Here is a 19,981-nt window from a genome sequence, read left to right on the forward strand (position 1 = left end):
CCCCCACCCCACTTCCTCATCTCTGCCCCACATCCCGCCCCCCCGCCCCACTTCCCCATCTCTGCCCCACATCCCCCCATCTCCCCACATCCCACTCCCCCATCTCTGCCCCACATCTCCCCCACCCCACATCCCCCCTCTCTACCCCACTTCCCCTGTCTCTGCCCCACATCCCAACCCCCGCCCCACTTCCCCGTCTCTGCCCCACATCCCAACCCCCACCCCACTTCTCCCCCATCTCCCCACATCCCACCCCCCTGCCCCACTTCCCCTCTCTCTGCCCCACATCTCCCCCACTTCCCCCGTCTCTGCCCCACATCCCACGCCCCCACCCCACATCCCACCCCCCCCGCCCCACATCCCCCCATCTCCCCACATCCCACCCCCCCACCCCACTTCCACCCTCTCTGCCCCACATCCCAACCCCCGCCCCACTTCGCCCTCTCTGCCCCACATCCCCCCCATCTCCCCACATCCCCCCATCTCTGCCCCACATCCCCCCATCTCTCCACATCCCACTCCCCCATCTCTGCCCCACATCTCCCCCACATCCCCCATCTCCCCACATTCCACCCCCCTGCCCCACATCCCACCCCCCATCTCCCCCTCTCTGCCCCACCTCCCCTCCATCTCCCCACATCTCCCACCTCCCCTCCTCTCTGCCCCACATCCCACCCCCCATCTCCCCACCCCCCACATGCCCCCCATCTCCCCACATCCCACTCCCCATCTCTGCCCCACACCCCCCATCCCCCCCCTCCCCCGCTCCCTCCTGACCGTCCCGGGGGGACCTGGCCTTGGGCAGCCCCTCCCCCCCCCGCCCCCACCGTGGGGGAGGGTCGCCGTGGGGCCCGCTATGGGGCAGAGCCCCCCCACGGTGCCGACACCTCCCTATGGGTCCCGTCACCTCCCTATGGGGGACAGCACGTCCCTATGGAGCTCTATAGGGGATCTATGGGGCTCCAGAGGGATCTATGGGGCGGGGGGGATCTATGGGGCGCCCCCCCCCAGGAATGTGTCGCCTCGCAGGACATTTGTCACCTCCCCGAGGACAAAGTGGGCCCCATGTCCGGGAACGGCGCCAACCGCCCCCCCCCGGCCCCACGGCGGCCCCACGGCGCCAGCCCCATGGCGCCTCGTCGCGGGGGGGACGAGATAACGAACGCCCGATATAGAGCTGGCGGCCGGCACCTGTCAGCGCCCCACAAGTGGCGGGACGAGGGCCAGGACCCCGGCGGCCGGGACCCACAGGTGCCTGGGCCCCATAGATGCCCCATAGGCGCAAGGGATCCTGGCGTCAGGGTGCCCCACATATGATGGACCCAGGTGTTTCAGCCCCATAGATATGAAGGACCCCAGTATCCCTGCCCCATAGGTGCCCCATAGATGCCCCATAGACACAAGGGAGCTCAGTGTTCAGGACGCATAGATATTAAAAACTCAGGCGTCCGGGCCCCATAGGCACAAGGGATTCTGGTGTCCGTACCCCATAGGTGCCCCACATACAGAGGACCCAGGCATCCGGGCCCCATAGATATGAAGGACCCCAGTGTCTGGGCCCCATAGATGCCCCACAGACACAAGGGACCCCAGTGTCCAGGCCCCATAGACAGCCCATAGACACAAGGGATCCTGGTGTCCGTGCCCCATAGATGCCCCACATATGAGGGACCCAGGCATCCGTGCCCCACAAACGCCCCACAACCAAGCGATGCCTGCCTCCCTTCCTTTGCCCCATAGATTTGTGCTATGGGGTGAATCTGTGGGGCCCGGATGCCAGGGTCCCCTGGGGAGGCGCCGTGGGGTGGGGGATGGGGGGCGCTGCCCCCTCCCCTCCCCTCCAACCCTCCCCCGCCGGACGCCCCTCCCCCCCCACCACCCCACGGCGCCCTATAAATGTGGTGGGGCTGTGCATCCGCCCCACGTCCCGCCGTGGGGCAGAGAGAGAGAGAGAGTGGGTCTGTGGGGCTGGGGGAGGTTGGGGGGCAGGAGGGCTCTATGGGGCAGGGAGGGCTGTGGGGCACAGGGGGATCTATGGGGCAGAGAGGTTCTATGGGGCACGGGGGGATCTATGGGGTGCAAGTGGGTTCTATGGGGCACAGGGGTGTCTGTGGGGCACAAAGGGGGTTTATGGGGCACAGGGGAGTCTATGGGTGGCACGGGGATCTATGGGGGAGAGGAGTCTATGGGGCACGGGGGGGCCGTGGGGCACGGGGGGGTTTATGAGGCACAAAGGGGTTCTGTGGGGGGCACGGGGATCTATGGGGCAGAGGGGTTCTATGGGGTACGCGGGATCTGTGGGGCACGAGGGGGTCTATGAGGCACGAAGGGGTTCTGTGGGGGGCACGGGGATCTATGGGGCAGAGGGGGTCTATGGGGCAAACGGGGTCTATGGGGCACGGGGGGTCTGTGGGGCACAAAGAGGGGTCTGTGGGGTGCAGGGAATCTATGGGGCACAAAGGGTGTCTGTGGAGTGGCACAGGGATCTGTGGGGCTCAGGGGGCATCTGTGGGGTGAATGGGAGATCTATGGGGCACAAAGGCGTTCTAAGGGGGTGTGGGGATCTATGGGGCAGTCAGGGGCGGTCTATGGGGCACAAAGGGGGGGGTCGGTCACAGGAGATCTATGGGGCACGGGGGGATCTATGGGGGTACAGGGATCTCTAGGGCTCAGGCGGATCTATAGGGCACAAGGGTTCTATGGGGGCACAGGGGGATCTATGAGGCAGGACAGGTGCTATGGGGCACACTTGTGGGGTGTGGGGTGCACAGTTCTGTGGGGCACATGGGGGTCTATGGGGCACATGGGGGTGTATGGGGGGCAGACGGGATGTGGGGGGCAGGGGTGTCTATGGGGCATGGGGGGGGATCTATGGGGCATGGGGGGGTATGGGGTGTGCAGTTCTATGGGGCACACGGGGGTCTGTGGGGCAAATGGGGTTTATGGGGCACTGAGGGGGTCTACGGGGTGCAGGGATCTATGGGGCACAGGGAATCTATGGGGCACAATGGGGGCTCTGTGGGATACAAAGGGGGCTCTGTGGGGTGTGGGGAGCCCTATGGGGCACAGGAGGGATCTATGGGGCAGGCCGTCACTCTCCTGCCCCCTACAGTTCCCTTCATCTCCCAGCTCAGACCCACAGATTGCAGGTGAGGGGGCAGCCGTGGGGCCCCGTAGGGAGGTTGTGGGGTGCTGTGGGGCTCCCCACGGCGGGGGTCTGTCCATGGCTATAGGGGTCCACGCATGGCCGTAGGGGGTCTGTGGGGCATCTATGGGTCCCATGGGTGATCTATGGGGCCCAGACTGACCCACAGCCCCCCAGGATGGTGTGGGGGGTGTTGGCGGGGCCGGGAGCAAGGCCCCATCCATGGCCATGGAGGGGTCAACAGTTGGCCATTGTTGACCATGGGGGATCTGTGGGTCCCGTGGGGGATCTATGGGTCCTGTGGCAGATGGATGGGTCCCATGGGGGATCTATGGGTCCTGTGGCAGATCTGTGGGTCCCATGGTGGATCTATGGGGCCCAGGTTGATCCATAGACCCCCAGGATGGTGTGGGGGGCATTGGCGGGGCCGGGGTCAAGGCCCCATCCATGGCCATGGAGGGGTCAACGGTTGGCCATTGTTGGCCCTGGGGGATCTGTGGGTCCCGTGGGGGATCTGTGGGTCCCAGCCTGCCCCCCGCCCCCCAGGATGGCCTCAGGGGCGCTGGCGGGGCTGGGGGCGGCCGCCCCCTTCCTGCGGCAGGCGGAGGCGCAGCCCCGGCCCTTCGACCCCCGCGCCGAGTGCTTCGTGCCCCACCCCCGGCTGGAGTTCGTGCGGGGGCGGCTGCTGGGCCGGCAGGACGGGGTGGCCACCGTGGCTACCGAGCTGGGCGAGGTACGGGGGGGTGGGGGGGACTTGGGGGTTGGGGGGGAGTTGGGGGGCGAGGGGTTAATGGGGTGGGGGGGTGTTGGGGGGAGGGGGTTGGGGGGCAAGGAGGTGGTGGCCACCGTGGCTACCGAGCTGGGGGAGGGGCGGGGGGGGGGAGGGGCATTGGGGGGTGAGGGGTTGGGGAGGTGGGGCCCACCCCATAGGGGCACCCCCTGACCCATGGAGACCCCCCACCCCATGGAGGTCCCCCACCCCATGAGGCCACCCCCCAGCCCCTGTGAGACCTCCCACCCTATGGGGTGCCCCCCAACTCCCCCCCACCCCATGTGCGTGTGTCCCCCCCCAGACGGTGACGGTGAAGGAGAGCGACGTCCACCAGCAGAACCCCCCCAAGTTCGACAAGATCGAGGACATGGCCATGCTGACCTTCCTCCACGAGCCCGCCGTCCTCTTCAACCTGAAGGAGCGCTATGCCGCCTGGATGATCTACGTCAGCTCCCACCAGCCCCTGGGGGGGGGGTTGTGGGTCTCTATGGGGCAGGGGGTGGGGGGGAGACCGTTTGCTGAAGGCCTTGAGGGACAGCGAGAGCAGGGAGAGGCTGTGGGGCCACCTAGAACCCGGGGGGGGGCATCCATGTGGTTGTTGAGGGCCACCTAGAACCTGGTGGGCCTTCTCCAGCCCCCCTTGGGCCACCCAGACGCACCACGTCCCGTCCCTGGACCCCTTGGGCCACCAAGACCTCAAGATGTCTCTTCTTCAGACTCCTTGAAGCCACTCAGACCCACCGTGTCCCATCTCCAGGCCCCCCTTGGGCCACCAAGACCCCAGATGTCCCATCCCTGGTCTCCTTGGGCCACCAAGACCCACCATATCCCATCCCCAACCCCCTTGGGGCCACCAAGTCCTCAAGATGTCCCATCTCCGTCCCCCTTGGGCCACCTAGACCCACCGTGTCCCATCCTGAACCCCCTTGGGCCACCCAAAACCAGGCTGTCCCACCACCAGACGCCTTGGGCCGTGCGGCCCCGGGTTGTCCCCTCCTGCTGGAGGTGGCCGCCAGTGGCCCTGACCCACCTTGTCCCTTTTCCAGACCTACTCGGGGCTCTTCTGCGTCACCGTCAACCCCTACAAGTGGTTGCCTGTCTACGATGCCGAGGTGGTGGCCGCCTACCGGGGCAAGAAGAGGAGCGAAGCTCCACCCCACATCTTCTCCATCTCCGACAACGCCTACCAGAACATGCTGACGGGTGCGGACCTCCCCCTGGGACCCCAGAGCAGAAGACTTCGCACCCCAAAAACGGGGCCTGACCCACAGCTGGTCCTCCCCTGGGGGGAGGAGAACCCTGACCAAGACCCCAAACATCTCCCCTAACTGCGTCCCAGCTGACCTGGTTCTCCCTTGGGGGGTGGAGAACCTCAACCAGACCCCAAATATCTTCCCTAACTGTGTCCCACCAACGTGGTCCTCACCTGGGGGGTGGAGAACCCCGACCAAGACCCCAAACATCTCCCACAACTTCATCCCGCCAACGTGGTCCTCTCCTGGGGGGTGGAGAACCCTGACCAAGACCCCAAACGTTTTCCCTAACTGTGTCTCGCTTGACCTGGTCTTCTCCTGGTGGGTGGAAACCCTGACCAAGACTCCAAGCATCTCCCCTAACTGCGTCTCACCAACGTGTTCCTCATCTGGGGGGTGCAGAAACCCAAGCCCCCAGACATCTCCCCCAGCTTCGTCCCACCAACATGGTCCTCACCCAGGGGGGTAGAGAACCACAACCAGACCCCAACCATCTCCTGCCCTTCGTCCCCCTGACTTCTCTCTCCTCCTCCCAGACCGCGAGAACCAGTCCATCCTCATCACGTAAGTCTGTCCCCGCTTCGCCCCAGCCCTGCCCCACAGCGGTGGGCTGGGACGGAGAAGCCGCCCAGATGTTCTCCAACCCTATCCCCCAACTGCCCCCCAGCGGAGAATCCGGGGCGGGGAAGACGGTCAACACCAAGAGGGTCATCCAGTACTTTGCCAGCATCGCCGCCATCGGCGACCGCAAGAAGGAGGCGGCCAATAGCAGCAAGGTGGGGCTTCAGGCCACACCTCCTCCATCATGCCCACCACCTCCCCACCCCCCCGCTAGCCCCATGGTGGCCACCCCCCACCTTCCTCCACCGTCCCCACCCCACCAGGGTACCCTGGAGGACCAAATCATCCAGGCCAACCCTGCCCTGGAGGCCTTTGGCAACGCCAAGACCGTCCGCAACGACAACTCCTCCCGCTTTGTGAGTGCCGTGGGGTGGGACCTGAGGGGTGGGATCTATGGGGCGGGACATATGAGGCGGGATCTATGGGGCGGGAGCTGCTGGGGGCAGGTGGCCACCTCCAGCTCCCGCTGCGGCTCTCCCAGGGGAAGTTCATCCGGATCCACTTCGGGGCCACCGGGAAGTTGGCGTCGGCCGACATCGAGACCTGTGAGTGGCTGCGGGCGCCAGGAGGGGGTGGGGCCATCATCCAGCCTCCACCGTCCAGCTCCTCCTCCCGCCATCCATCCGTTCCTCCATCCATGTCTCTATTTCTCCATTTCTCTGTCTGTTGCTCTGTCCATTTTTCCATCTCTCCATCCATTTCTCCATCCATCCATCCATCTCTCCATCGATTTCCGCATCCATCCATCTTTCTATTCATCCATCCATTTCTTCATCCCTTCATGCATCCATTCCTCCATCCATCTCTGTATCCATCCACCCATTTCTCTATCCATTTATCTCTCCATTCCTCCCTCCATTCCTTTCTCTCTCCATTCCTCCATCCCTCCCTTCATCCATCCATCCATCCATCCCTCCATGCATTTCTCCATTCGTTCCTCCATCCCTCCATCCATCCATCCTTCCATCCGTCTCTCTATCCTTCCATCCATCTGTCTCTCCATCTTTCCATCCATACCTCCTTCCTTCCATCCATCTATCCCTGCATTCATCTCTGCATGCATCCATCTATCCTTCCATCCGTCCATCTCTCCATCCATCAGTCCATCTTTCCATCCATGCATCTTTCCATCCCTCCATCCATCCCTCCATCCCTCCATCCCTCCCTCCATCCATCCGTCCCTCCATTTATCCGTGCTTCTATCCATCCGTCCATGTCTCCGTCTATCTATCCATCCACTCATTCCTCCATCAATCCATTTCTCCGTCTATCCATCCATCTCTTCCTCCCACCATCTCCAGCTCCTCATCCCAGCATCCATCTCCCCATCCAAAGATCTCTGTGTCCTCCTCCCACCATCTCCAGCTTCTCCCCGCAATATCTGTCCATCCATCTATCTCCCCATCCCACCATCCAAGTGTCTCTGTCTTCTCATCTCACCATCCGAACGTCTCCATGTGTTTATCCCACCATCCATCTCCCCATCCAAACATCTCCATCTCCCTGTCCCACTATCCAGACATGTTCATTTTCTCATCCCACCATCTTCATTTTCTCATCCCGCTATCTCTCTGTCGCACCGTCCATCTGTCCGTCCGTCCATCCATCCATCATCCATCTCTTCATCCCACCATCCATCCATCCATCATCCATCTCCTCACCCCAAACTTTTCCTTACCCCCCCAGACCTCCTGGAGAAGTCCCGCGTCATTTTCCAGCTGAAGGCTGAGCGCAACTACCACATCTTCTACCAGATTCTCTCCAACAAGAAGCCGGAGCTTCTGGGTGAGGGTTGACCACACAGTGGCCACTCCTCCTTGGGGCCATCGAGGACAACTTGGAGCCACCGAGGACTATCTGTGACCCGCTGGTGATGCTCAAATCTTTGTGTCCTTTCCTGCAGAGATGCTCCTCATCACCAGCAACCCCTACGACTACAGCTACGTTTCCCAAGGAGAAGTGACGGTGGCTTCCATTGATGACGCCGAGGAGTTGCTGGCCACCGACGTAAGCTGGGGGGGGACATCCCACTGCTGAGGAAAAGGGGAGGTGGCTGGGGGGGGTTGGGGTGGTGGAGGAGGCCATGCGTGGGTGGAGGAGGCCATGGGTGGGTGGAGGAGGCCATGGGTGGGTGGAGGAGGCCATGGGTGGAGTAGGAGACCATGGATGGAGTAGACCATGGGTGGAGTAGGAGGCCATGGGTAGGTGTCGGAGGCCATGGGTGGAGGAGGAGGCCATGGGTGGGTGTTGGAAGCCATGGGTGGTGGAGGAGGCCATGGGTGGGTAGAGGAGGCTATGGATGGATGGATGGATCTATGGATGGACGGTCGGATCCATGGATGGATGGATCTATGGATGGATCCATGGATGGACGGATGGGTCTATGCCCGAGTCCTCCAAACGTCTGGAAGGCCCCATGGATGGCTGAGCCCATGGATGGCCAGGCTGACCAGCAGGAAGGACAGTGACCCGCAGCCGGTGGCCAGCAGCCGCAGGTGCCCTCAGTTGGGCGGTGGGGGTGTCCCGGGCCCTCTCCCACCCCCCGCCCCCCACCTCCCTAGAGCGCTTTTGACGTCCTGGGCTTCACTGCCGAGGAGAAGGCCGGCGTCTACAAGCTGACGGGCGCCATCATGCACTTTGGCAACATGAAGTTCAAGCAGAAGCAACGGGAGGAGCAGGCAGAGCCGGACGGCACCGAAGGTGAGGCCAGGGGTGGGGTGGGGTCATGGTGGGGACACACACACACGGGTTTGGGGGTCACCTGAGGGTGGCGTCTTCTTCTCCGTGGCCTGCAGATGCCGACAAGTCGGCCTACCTGATGGGGCTGAACTCGGCCGATCTTCTCAAGGGGTTGTGCCACCCCCGGGTGAAGGTGGGCAACGAGTATGTCACCAAGGGGCAGAATGTCCAGCAGGTGAGGAGGGCACCCCCCACACCCCCATCCCCCAAAACCTCCTTTTGGAGGCAGCCACGGCGCCACCATGGGGCAGAAGACCATGTGGGCATGGGGCGGCCCCTCTGCCAGGTGTACTACTCCATTGGGGCCTTGGCCAAGTCCGTCTACGAGAAGATGTTCAACTGGATGGTGGTGAGGATCAACAACTCGCTGGAGACTAAGCAGCCCCGGCAGTACTTCATCGGCGTCCTGGATATTGCCGGCTTCGAGATCTTCGACGTGAGGCCTCGGGGGGGGTGTGGGGGCATGTGGGGTGGGGGTGGCAGGGTCCTCTCGGGGGTGGGGGGCATACAGATGGGGGTCCAGGGAACCCTCCGTCATCTTCACCCTGAGCTTTGGTGGGAACTTGGTCTCTTTGGGCCTCGCCTTGATGCTGTTGGGGGTTGAGGTGGCCCCATTGATCCCATGGGGCATCGGGTTGGCCCCGTTGGGTCTCAGGTTGGCCCCATTGATCCCATGGGGAGTTGTGTTGACCGTCTTGGACATTTGGTTGACCCAGTTGATCTCATTGGCCATTCTGTTGATTCTATTGGCCATTCAGTTGACCCAGTTGATCCCATGGGGCGTTGTTAACCCCATTGGACCTCACCTTGACCCCCCTTGACCCCTTTGGGCGTTGGGTTGACCTCATTGGGTGTCCGGTTGACCTCATTGGGTGTCCAGTTGACCCCATTGATCACATCAAGCATCGCATTGACCCCCTCGTGTGTTTAATTGACCCCATTGACCGTTGCATTGACCCCATTGGACATCCAGTTGACCCCCTTGACCCCATTGAGCCTTGGGTTGACCCCACCCTCCCCTCCCCAGTTCAACAGCTTCGAGCAGCTCTGCATCAACTTCACCAACGAGAAGCTGCAGCAGTTTTTCAACCACCACATGTTCGTGCTGGAGCAGGAGGAGTACAAGAAGGAGGGCATCGAGTGGGAGTTCATCGACTTTGGCATGGACCTCCAGGCCTGCATTGACCTCATCGAGAAGGTACCACCCGCCCCACGCCACCCCGGGGCCTCCTGGGAGGTGCTGGAGAACCTCCTTCTGGTTGAGGCTCACCGAAGACGACTGGTCGGGGTTGCGGTTGGTGTCCACCAACAAGGTCTTCTCGTCGCCAGCCCATGGGGATCATGTCCATCCTGGAGGAGGAGTGTATGTTCCCCAAGGCCTCGGACATGACCTTCAAGGCCAAACTCTACGACAACCACCTGGGCAAGTCGGCCAACTTCGGGAAACCCCGGAACATCAAGGGGAAGGCGGAAGCCCACTTCTCCCTGGTGCACTACGCCGGGACGGTGGACTACAACATCCTTGGCTGGTTGGAGAAGAACAAGGACCCCCTCAATGAGACGGTGGTGGGGCTGTACCAGAAATCCGCCCTCAAGCTCTTGGCCAACCTCTTCTCCAACTACGCTGGGGCTGACGCTGGTGGGTGATGGGGGGGTGGGGGGATGGAGAAGACACTCACTCGCAAGAGTCCAGCGTCACCCCACCCCTCTTTTCTTCAGGGGGTGATGGTGGGAAGGGCAAAGGCGCCAAGAAGAAAGGTTCCTCCTTCCAGACCGTCTCTGCCCTGCACCGGGTGAGGGACCCATAGCGGACCCACCGTGGGGCAGAGGGAGGACAGCCTTCCACCCCATGGAGGGTTGTCCCTCAGCTCCCCCCATGGGTCAGCTTCTTCTCTCCTCCACCAGGAGAACCTCAACAAGCTGATGGCTAACCTCAAGACCACCCACCCCCACTTTGTCCGCTGCCTCATCCCCAACGAGCGGAAGGAGCCGGGTGAGAAGAGAGGGGTGGGGGGTCGGGGTGGGGTGGGCTGGGTGGGGCTGGTGGCTGACCCTGCCCCGCTCTGCCCCACCCACCAGGCGTGATGGACAACCCCCTGGTGATGCACCAGCTCCGCTGCAACGGGGTGCTGGAGGGCATCCGCATCTGCCGCAAGGGCTTCCCCAACCGCATTCTCTATGGGGACTTCCGCCAGCGGTGGGTGACGCTGTGGGACTGGGGGGGATGGGGAGGGGGTGGACAACCCCCCAGCGGGGCTGAGCTCAGGGTGTCCCCCACCACTGCGGCCACCAGGTACCGCATCCTGAACCCTGCCGCCATCCCCGAGGGGCAGTTCATCGACAGCCGCAAGGGCGCCGAGAAGCTGCTGGGCTCCATCGACATCGACCACAACCAGTACAAGTTCGGGCACACCAAGGTGGGGGCCTGTCCTCTCCCCATGGCCCCACCACCCGTGAGGTCCATAAGACCCCATGGTCCCACCACCCATGTGTCCACCTCCCCATGTACAGCTCCATCCCTCCCTCCACCCACCACAAGAAGCTGGGGCACACCAAAGGGAGGTCATGTGGTCTCCCCATGGCCCCCACCATCCATGAGGTCCCCGAGACCCTGTGGTGCTACCACCCAGGTGTCCACCTGCCCATTTACAGCTCCATCCACTCAGCAACCCATCCTGCCACCCACCACAACCAGTATAAGTTGGGGTGCACCGAGGTGAGGGCATGTGGTCTCTGTTCCTCGTGGTCCCACCACCTGCGGGGTCACGTGGACATCATGATTCCACCATCCCCGTGTCCATCTGCCCATCTACAGCTCCATCCCTCACTCCAACCACCCACCAACCCACCACAACCAGTACAAGTTGGGACACGCCAAGGTGAGGTCATGTCCTCTCCCGACGGCCCCACCACCTGTGAGGTCCCCAAGACCCCGTGGTCCCACCACCCCCGTGTTCACCTGCCCACTGTCCTTCCTTCCACCCATCTCTCTGTCCATCTCTTCACCAACCCTTCCCCAGCAACCCATCTTCTCCTGCTCCTCATCCATCTTCTTCCTCCCCCTCTCAGGTCTTCTTCAAGGCGGGGCTGCTGGGGCTGCTGGAGGAGATGCGGGACGAGCGACTCTCCCGCATCATCACCCGCATCCAGGCCCAGGCCCGGGGGCAGCTCATGCGCATCGAGTTCAAGAAGATCCTGGAGCGTCGGTGAGGGGGCTGGGTCGGGGCCTTTTCCTGGGGGTGGGACCTCCAGCGGGCCACCAGGGCCGGGGCGTGATGGTATGTGTGTGTCCCCCCTCCCCCTATGGTAGAGACGCGCTCTTGGTGATCCAGTGGAACATCCGGGCCTTCATGGGCGTGAAGAACTGGCCGTGGATGAAGCTCTACTTCAAGATCAAGCCCTTGTTGAAGAGCGCCGAGACGGAGAAGGAGATGCAGGTGGGAGGAGAAGGCGGGGGCAGGAGGGATTGGGGCAGCCTATGAGGTGAGGGGACATTGGGCGACGCGATTGGTCTCCTGGGTGCTGGTGCAGAACATGAAGGAGGAGTACGGGCGGCTGAAGGAGGCGCTGGAGAAGTCGGAGGCCCGGCGGAAGGAGCTGGAGGAGAAGATGGTCTCCCTGCTGCAGGAGAAGAACGACCTTCAGCTTCAAGTGCAGGCTGTGAGTGAGGTCGCCCCACCCCAGAACCACCTCAAGGGGGTGACTCCACTCCCCCCAGGGCCACCCCACCTCACCTGAGAGCCCCCCACAGGAGCAGGACAACCTGACGGACGCTGAGGAGCGCTGCGACCAGCTGATCAAGAACAAGATCCAGTTGGAGGCCAAGGTGAAGGAGCTGACGGAGCGGCTGGAGGACGAGGAGGAGATGAACGCTGAGCTGACGGCCAAGAAGAGGAAGCTGGAGGACGAGTGTTCAGAGCTGAAGAAGGACATCGACGACCTGGAGCTGACTCTGGCCAAAGTGGAGAAGGAGAAACACGCCACCGAGAACAAGGTGAGGGCAGGGAGAGGCCTCCACCGCGAGCTGAGGGCAGTTGGGTTGACTCCCACCAAGGTAGAGAGGTTTTGAGAAGATCCGAGGTTGGCTGGGTCAAGGAGATCCAAGGGTGGTTGGGTTGGGTGGAGAATATCCAAGGCTGGTTGGGTTGGGTGGAGAAGTCCCAAGGTTGGTTGGGTTGGGTTGAGAAGATCCAAGGACGGTTGTGTCAAGAAGGCTCAAGGCTGGTTGTGTTGGGTCAAGGAGATCCAAGCGTGGTTGGGTTGGGTCGAGAAGACCCGAGGTTGGTTGGGTTGGGTTGAGAAGATCCAAGGCTGGTTGTGTCAAGAAGGCTCAAGGCTGGTTGGGTTGGGTCAAGGAGATCCAAGCGTGGTCGGGTTGGGTCGAGAAGACTCAAGGCTGGTTGGGTTTCCTCTCCATCTCCTGCATCTCTAGCTCAACCAAGAGCGTGACCACCCCCCTCTCTCTCACCCCACCTCTGGCTCCAAGCTACAGGCCTGACGTTTCTACTGCTGCAGGTGAAGAACCTGACAGAGGAGATGGCCGGGCTGGACGAGACCATCGCCAAGCTGACCAAGGAGAAGAAAGCCCTGCAGGAAGCTCACCAGCAAGCGCTGGATGACCTGCAAGCGGAGGAAGACAAGGTCAACATCTTGACCAAGGCCAAAGTCAAGCTGGAACAGCAGGCGGACGATGTGAGTGTGGGCCGGTCCCACCACGGGCACTGCCGAGGAGCCTCCTGGGGCAGAAATGACAAAAACCTGAGGTTTCTCCCCATTTCTGTGTCCCCCACAGCTTGAAGGCTCCCTGGAGCAGGAGAAGAAGATCCGCATGGACCTGGAACGGGCCAAGAGGAAGCTGGAAGGCGACTTGAAGCTGACCCAGGAGAACATCATGGACCTGGAGAATGACAAGCAGCAGCTAGAGGAGAAGCTGAAGAAGTGAGGACCGATCTCCCTCCCTGGTGCTGGCTAATCAGGGGGCATGGGCGGGGGGACCTCAGGGCTCATCCCTCATCCTCTGCAGGAAGGAGTTTGAGATCCACCAGCAGAACAGCAAGATCGAGGATGAGCAGGCACTGGCCCTGCAGCTCCAGAAGAAGCTGAAGGAGCTGCAGGTGAGGGACCCGTGGGGTGCCCCCATGGGCTGGGCTGGGGACGCTCCAGTTGGGTGGGTTGGGTCAAAGAGTCTCCAGTTGGGTAGGTTGGGTTGAGTTGAAGAGTCTCCAGTTGGGTTGAGTTGAGGAGTCTCCAGTTGGTTGGGTCAAAGAGTTTCCAATGAGTTGAGTTGAAGGGTCTCCAGTTGGTTGGGTCGAAGAGTCTCCAATGAGTTGAGTTGAAGAGTCTCCAGGTGGTTGTGTTAAAGAGCGTCCATGGGGTTGGGTTGGGTTGGGCGGCTGCGTTGGGTGAATCCACCCTGCTGAGGGTGTCCCTGTCCCCGGGGCGCAGGCGCGCATTGAGGAGCTGGAGGAGGAGCTGGAGGCAGAGCGGACGGGCCGGGCCAAGGTGGAGAAGCTGCGCTCGGAGCTGTCGCGGGAGCTGGAGGAGATCAGCGAGCGGCTGGAGGAGGCTGGGGGGGCCACCTCGGTGCAGCTGGAGCTCAACAAGAAGCGGGAGGCAGAGTTCCAGAAGATGCGGCGGGACCTGGAGGAGGCCACGCTGCAGCACGAGGCCACGGCGGCCGCGCTGCGCAAGAAGCACGCCGACAGCGTGGCAGAGCTGGGCGAGCAGATCGACAACCTGCAGCGCGTCAAGCAGAAGCTGGAGAAGGAGAAGAGCGAGCTCAAGCTGGAGCTGGACGACCTCAGCGCCAATATGGAGCAGCTGCTCAAGGCCAAGGCAAGAGGAGGAGGAAGAGGAGGCCGCAGTGGCCACCTCGGTTCCACCGTGGCCACCAACCTCCTGCTTCCCCCCTCCCTCCTGCCAGGTGGGGATGGAGAAGGTCTCCCGCACCATGGAGGACCAGGCGGCCGAGCACCGGGCCAAGCTGGAGGAGACGCAACGAGTCCTCAATGACACCAGCACCCAGCGGGCCAAGCTGCAGACCGAGAACGGTGGGAGCCCTGCCCCACATCTCCACCCCCCTGCCCCACATCGCCACCCCTGATGACCTCCCCTCCCCCTGCAGGAGAGCTGTCCCGCCAGCTGGAGGAGAAGGAGGCCCTCATTTCCCAGCTGACCAGGGGCAAGCAGTCCTACACCCAGCAGCTGGAGGACCTGAAGAGGCAGCTGGAGGAGGAGATGAAGGTGAGGTCCCTGGAGGGGCCTGAGAAGACCACCGGGGCTTGGCGGGCTCCAGGGGGGCCACCAGATGGCGTCTCCTTCCCCCTCACAGTGGCAGCACCAAACAGGAGTCAAGTGGAGGCTGGTTGGGTTGGGTGGTTCCGTCTAAGGGTGATTCCACCTAAAAGGAGTTGGGTGGGGATGGTGTAAGAGAAGGTCGGGATGAGAGACACCACTCCTTCCTGGGGTGGAAGACCTCCAGACAGCTCAAGGTGATGGGGACCCGCAGGTTCCACCTGCTGCTAAAGGTCTAAGGAAAGTTGGGTTGGTCTGGAGGAGGTTGGGTTGGTCTCAGAAGGTCTAAGGAAGGTTGGGGTGGGCTAAAGAAGGTCTAAGGAAGGTTGGGTTGGTGTGGAGGAGGTTGGGTCAGGGTCTACAGAAGTGTGGGCTGGGTTGAGGTGACGAAGACCACCGCTTCGTCCGTTGGAAAACCTCAAGATGGCTCTGGGTGACGTGGACCCCATGGTTCTCCCTTCTTCTGGCCCCTCCCAGGCCAAGAACGCGCTGGCGCACGCCCTGCAGTCGGCCCGGCACGACTGCGACCTGCTGCGGGAGCAGTACGAGGAGGAGACAGAGGCCAAGGCCGAGCTCCAGCGCTCCCTCTCCAAGGCCAACTCCGAGGTGGCGCAGTGGAGGACCAAGTACGAGACGGACGCCATCCAGCGCACTGAGGAGCTGGAGGAGGCCAAGTGAGTCACCGCCCCACAGACACCGAGGCTTCTCCCCATGGGTGGGGGGACCTCCTTGGGCCCATCCCTCAAGCAGCCACCACCCAGGACGTTGGGTTCTTCAGGTAGATCTAGAGCCCCACGTGGGGGGACGTAGAACCTGAAGACCACCCCGTGAGTCCTACCACCGAAAGTCTTCACTTTGGGGGTGACCCACTGACGGGTTCTCCGTGGGTTTCTCCCCCCACATCCGTCAGGAAGAAGCTGGCCCAGAGGTTGCAGGACGCCGAGGAGGCAGTGGAGGCTGTCAATGCGAAGTGCTCCTCCCTGGAGAAGACCAAGCACCGTCTGCAGAATGAGATCGAGGACCTCATGGCGGACGTGGAGAGGTCCAACGCCGCCGCCGCTGCCCTGGACAAGAAACAGAGGAACTTCGACAAGGTTTTGTGGGGGGAGGAGAAGGGGGGGAGGAGGGGGAGAGACGTGGGGGCCCACCAAAGGCAGGTGGGAGAAGAAGCCCAGAAGAAAAGGTGGACAACGGTCAAGGGCCGTGTTTTGTCCCCACCAGGAGATTGTTGGGGGAGAAGGAGGAGGAGGAGGAAAAGGGGGTTCTTCATGGGTCCTGGTGGTATCCCCCCTGCCCCATAGATCTTGTCCGAGTGGAAGCAGAAGTTCGAGGAGTCGCAGACAGAGCTGGAGGCCTCACAGAAGGAGGCCAGGTCCCTCAGCACCGAGCTCTTCAAGCTGAAGAACGCCTACGAGGAGTCGCTGGAGCACCTGGAGACCTTCAAGAGGGAGAACAAGAACCTCCAAGGTGAGACCGTGGCCCTGCCCACCTCCTTCCTCTCCACCACCTGCCCCGGGGGCTGATGGGATGGATCTTCTCCCCCCGCCTCGGGCAGAGGAGATCTCGGACCTCACGGAGCAGCTGGGCGCCGGCCACAAGACCATCCACGAGCTGGAGAAGGTGCGGAAGCAGCTGGATGCCGAGAAGCTGGAGCTTCAGGCCGCGTTGGAGGAGGCCGAGGTGAGCCCAGACACCTCCCAAGGCGTCCCCCTATTCTCCTGGTGTCCTCCGTGGCCTCAATGTCCTCTCTTCCCCCACCCCACCCCACCCCAGGCCTCTCTGGAGCACGAGGAGGGGAAGATCTTGAGGGCGCAGCTGGAGTTCAACCAGGTGAAGGCGGACTACGAACGCAAGCTGGCCGAGAAGGACGAGGAGATGGAGCAGGCCAAGCGCAACCACCTGCGGGTGGTGGACTCACTCCAGACCTCGCTGGAGGCCGAGACCCGCAGCCGCAACGAGGCCCTGAGACTGAAGAAGAAGATGGAGGGCGACCTCAACGAGATGGAGATCCAGCTCGGCCATGCCAACCGCGTGGCTGCCGAGGCCCAGAAGCAAGTCAAGACCTTGCAGGGCTACCTCAAGGTGGGTCTGGCCCCTGAGGACTTGAGGGGTGTCCCATCCCACCACCATCTTCATCCCCGTCACTGTTGTTCCGCTCGGTGGCCCTGCAGGACACCCAGCTGCAGCTGGACGACGTGGTGCGGGCCAACGAGGACCTGAAGGAGAACATCGCCATCGTGGAGCGGAGGAACAACCTCCTGCAGGCGGAGCTGGAGGAGCTGCGGGCGGTGGTGGAGCAGACAGAGAGGGCCCGCAAGTTGGCCGAGCAGGAGCTGATTGAGGCCAGCGAGAGGGTCCAGCTCCTCCACTCCCAGGTGAGACCCCACCTTCCTCCAAGGGGTGGTGGACCCTCAAAGCCTGGAGGAACCATGGCCATGGGCTTCTTCTGGGTCGGGTTCCCAAAGATCTCTTCCATCTGGAGAGCCTTGAAGCCTGCAGAGGTGGGAGGGGGGCTCCAAGTCCTGTGTGGCTGGAGAAGGATGGGCCAGCAGCCCCACGGCCACCGCCTGAGGTCTTGTCCTCCCCCCCCAGAACACCAGCCTCATCAACCAGAAGAAGAAGATGGAAGGGGACATCTCCCAGCTGCAGGCGGAGGTGGAAGAGGCCATCCAGGAGTGCCGTAACGCCGAGGAGAAGGCCAAGAAGGCCATCACCGACGTGAGTGCCATGGGGGGGACCCACATCCAGGGGGACCTTCCACCACGAGGTGCTGGAGAATGTGTCCTGGATCTCCTTCTCTCCTGGGGCAGGCAGCCATGATGGCGGAGGAGCTGAAGAAGGAGCAGGACACCAGCGCCCACCTGGAGCGCATGAAGAAGAACATGGAACAGACCATCAAGGACCTGCAGCTGCGCTTGGACGAGGCCGAGCAGTTGGCCCTCAAGGGGGGCAAGAAGCAGGTGCAGAAGCTGGAGGCCCGGGGCAGGGAGCTGGAGAGCGAGCTGGAGGCCGAGCAGAAGCGACACGCCGAGAGCATCAAGGGCCTCCGCAAGTCCGAGCGGCGCGTCAAGGAGCTCAGCTACCAGGTGGGTCCACTGCAGCACGGCCACTGGGTGTCCAGCTGGTGGCCACGGGGACGGGAATGAGCTAGAATATCACCCGCCACCTCTATGTCCATGGAGATAGAAGGTGGTTGGCCTGTGGCCACAGGGACATGGATGGCCCGGAGGGTTGATCTGGTGGCCATAGGGACATGGTTGACTCAGAAGGTTGATCTGGTGGCCACAGGACATGGGTGACCCAGAGGGTTGACCTGGTGGCTGTAGGGACACGGCTGACCAAGGACATTGGCCTGGTGGCCACAGGGACATGGTTGGCCTGGTGGCCACAGGGACACAGGTCACCCATGACATTGGCCTCGTGGCCATAGGGACATGGTTAGACCAGTGGCCATAGGGACACAGTTGACCCAGGGCTTTGGCCTGGTGGCCACGGGGACATGGTTGACCCAGTGGCTATAGGGACATGTTGATCTAGGTCATTGGCCTGGTGCCCACAGGGACATGGGTGACCCAGGACATTGAATTGGTGGCCATAGGAACGTGTTTGACCCAGTGGCCATCAGGACACAGGTGACCCAGAAGGTTGACCTGGTGGCCACAGGGACATGGGTGGTCCGGAAGGTTGACCTGGTGGCCATAGGGACATAGGTGACTCATGACATTGGCCTGGTGGCCATAGGGACACAGGTGATCCAGGACATTGATCTCATGGCCATGAGGACATGGTTGACCGAGGACATTGACCTGGTGGCCATAAGGACATGGTTGACTCAGAAGGGTGACCTGGTGGCCGCAAGGCGCTGGAGAAGCTGGCCCAGAGCTCGGCCACCACCAGCCCTAGCCCGGGAGGTCCCCGGGCAGGGACACTGAGGCCCAGGAGAGCTGGCCCTGCCCCGGGCCAGGCTCCAGCCCCATCTTCTTCCCCCCAGACGGAGGAGGACAAGAAGAACCTGCTGCGGCTGCAGGACCTGGTGGACAAGCTGCAGATGAAAGTCAAGGCCTATAAACGGCAGGCGGAGGAGGCGGTGGGTGACCGGGGAGGGGTGGGAGGGTGGTGGGACCAGTGGAGGAGAAGGAGGAATGGATGGTGGGACAGAAGAAGGAGATGGAGGGATGGATGGTGGGACAGGAGGAGAAGGAGGGATGGATGGTGGGATGGATGGATGGATGGTGGTATGGATGGACAGCTGGTGGCTGTGGGGCAGCCCTACTGAGGCCCCCCCACCTCCCTGCCCCCTACCCCCAGGAGGACCAGGCCAACACCAACCTGGCCAAGTTCCGCAAGGCGCAGCACGAGTTGGAGGAGGCGGAGGAACGCGCCGACATCGCTGAGTCCCAGGTCAACAAGCTGCGGGCCAAGAGCCGGGACATCGGGGCCAAGGTGAGACCTCCCCCCCTTAACCCCATGGCTGCCCCACGGCTGACCCACAACCTGCCCCGAGCCCCACCATCTTCTCTCCCACCCCCCGCAGAAGCTGCACGATGAGGAGTGATGCCCCGCCGCCGCCACGAGTGACCCCAACCCCTCCCCCATCCAAGATGGGGGTCCCTAACGATGTAGTTAATTAGTTAATGACCCCGTGGAAGGACCCGGGTGTCCGGGAGGGACGAGGGACACAATGTCTCCTCACCCACGCCACCCCATGAAGCCCATGAGCACGGAGAAGCAGCAGTGGTTGAAATGGTTTTGATGGGGACCCAAATTTAGGGGGGTGGGGCGTGGGGCGGGGCCGTGGGGTGGGGCCAGGTCACAAAAAGGGGGTGGGGCTTGTGGGGGGTGGGGTTTGGGGCCATGGTGGGGGACACTCGCAAAGGTGGTGGTGGCCAAGGCGTGCCAGGAGGTGGCCCCAGGGCCACCGGAGCCACGAGGAGGAAGATGCTGATGGCCTGGAGGAGGTGCTGGGGGGGGAATGCCATGGGGGGGACATTGGGGACACCATGGGGACACCATGGGGACATGGCAGGGGATGTGAGAGGGGACACTATGGTGGGACACCAGGAGGTGGCCAAGATGGAGATCAGGGGGATACACCATGGGGACATTGGGGACACCAAGAGGACACGATGGGGCCATGAGAGGGGACACAATGGGGGG

General features: G+C 62.6%; 1 protein-coding gene across 2 annotated transcripts in view; it reads left to right on the forward strand.

Annotated features, from left to right (window-relative positions):
• Positions 1–19,578, forward strand: part of LOC128903576 (myosin-6) — a 41,367-nt gene extending 21,789 nt beyond the window's left edge. Inside the window, exons 1-41 of one of the 2 annotated variants that reach the window (XM_054187591.1) lie at positions 1,948–1,958; positions 3,113–3,149; positions 3,692–3,878; positions 4,219–4,362; positions 4,964–5,120; positions 5,707–5,734; positions 5,838–5,946; positions 6,055–6,147; positions 6,273–6,336; positions 7,478–7,576; positions 7,695–7,798; positions 8,353–8,491; positions 8,587–8,705; positions 8,817–8,966; positions 9,558–9,728; positions 9,860–10,169; positions 10,250–10,323; positions 10,436–10,523; positions 10,610–10,727; positions 10,824–10,947; positions 11,600–11,736; positions 11,841–11,967; positions 12,062–12,190; positions 12,282–12,524; positions 13,046–13,222; positions 13,323–13,468; positions 13,554–13,644; positions 13,976–14,365; positions 14,454–14,580; positions 14,655–14,773; positions 15,302–15,498; positions 15,735–15,918; positions 16,126–16,291; positions 16,380–16,504; positions 16,598–16,906; positions 16,996–17,199; positions 17,417–17,542; positions 17,635–17,910; positions 18,816–18,911; positions 19,133–19,267; positions 19,359–19,578. In XM_054187591.1, coding sequence (XP_054043566.1) covers positions 3,693–3,878; positions 4,219–4,362; positions 4,964–5,120; positions 5,707–5,734; positions 5,838–5,946; positions 6,055–6,147; positions 6,273–6,336; positions 7,478–7,576; positions 7,695–7,798; positions 8,353–8,491; positions 8,587–8,705; positions 8,817–8,966; positions 9,558–9,728; positions 9,860–10,169; positions 10,250–10,323; positions 10,436–10,523; positions 10,610–10,727; positions 10,824–10,947; positions 11,600–11,736; positions 11,841–11,967; positions 12,062–12,190; positions 12,282–12,524; positions 13,046–13,222; positions 13,323–13,468; positions 13,554–13,644; positions 13,976–14,365; positions 14,454–14,580; positions 14,655–14,773; positions 15,302–15,498; positions 15,735–15,918; positions 16,126–16,291; positions 16,380–16,504; positions 16,598–16,906; positions 16,996–17,199; positions 17,417–17,542; positions 17,635–17,910; positions 18,816–18,911; positions 19,133–19,267; positions 19,359–19,379 — 5,802 coding nt within the window. In that variant the 5' untranslated portion in view covers positions 1,948–1,958; positions 3,113–3,149; position 3,692 and the 3' untranslated portion in view covers positions 19,380–19,578. Of the gene's footprint in view, positions 1–1,947; positions 1,959–3,112; positions 3,150–3,691; positions 3,879–4,218; positions 4,363–4,963; positions 5,121–5,706; positions 5,735–5,837; positions 5,947–6,054; positions 6,148–6,272; positions 6,337–7,477; positions 7,577–7,694; positions 7,799–8,352; positions 8,492–8,586; positions 8,706–8,816; positions 8,967–9,557; positions 9,729–9,859; positions 10,170–10,249; positions 10,324–10,435; positions 10,524–10,609; positions 10,728–10,823; positions 10,948–11,599; positions 11,737–11,840; positions 11,968–12,061; positions 12,191–12,281; positions 12,525–13,045; positions 13,223–13,322; positions 13,469–13,553; positions 13,645–13,975; positions 14,366–14,453; positions 14,581–14,654; positions 14,774–15,301; positions 15,499–15,734; positions 15,919–16,125; positions 16,292–16,379; positions 16,505–16,597; positions 16,907–16,995; positions 17,200–17,416; positions 17,543–17,634; positions 17,911–18,815; positions 18,912–19,132; positions 19,268–19,358 lie in introns of those variants that run through there. The other variant, XM_054187590.1, reaches the window with a different exon arrangement.
• Positions 19,579–19,981: the final 403 nt, after the last annotated feature.

This window comes from Rissa tridactyla, unplaced genomic scaffold (assembly GCF_028500815.1).
Source record: "Rissa tridactyla isolate bRisTri1 unplaced genomic scaffold, bRisTri1.patW.cur.20221130 scaffold_47, whole genome shotgun sequence".
Taxonomy (NCBI): domain Eukaryota; kingdom Metazoa; phylum Chordata; class Aves; order Charadriiformes; family Laridae; genus Rissa; species Rissa tridactyla.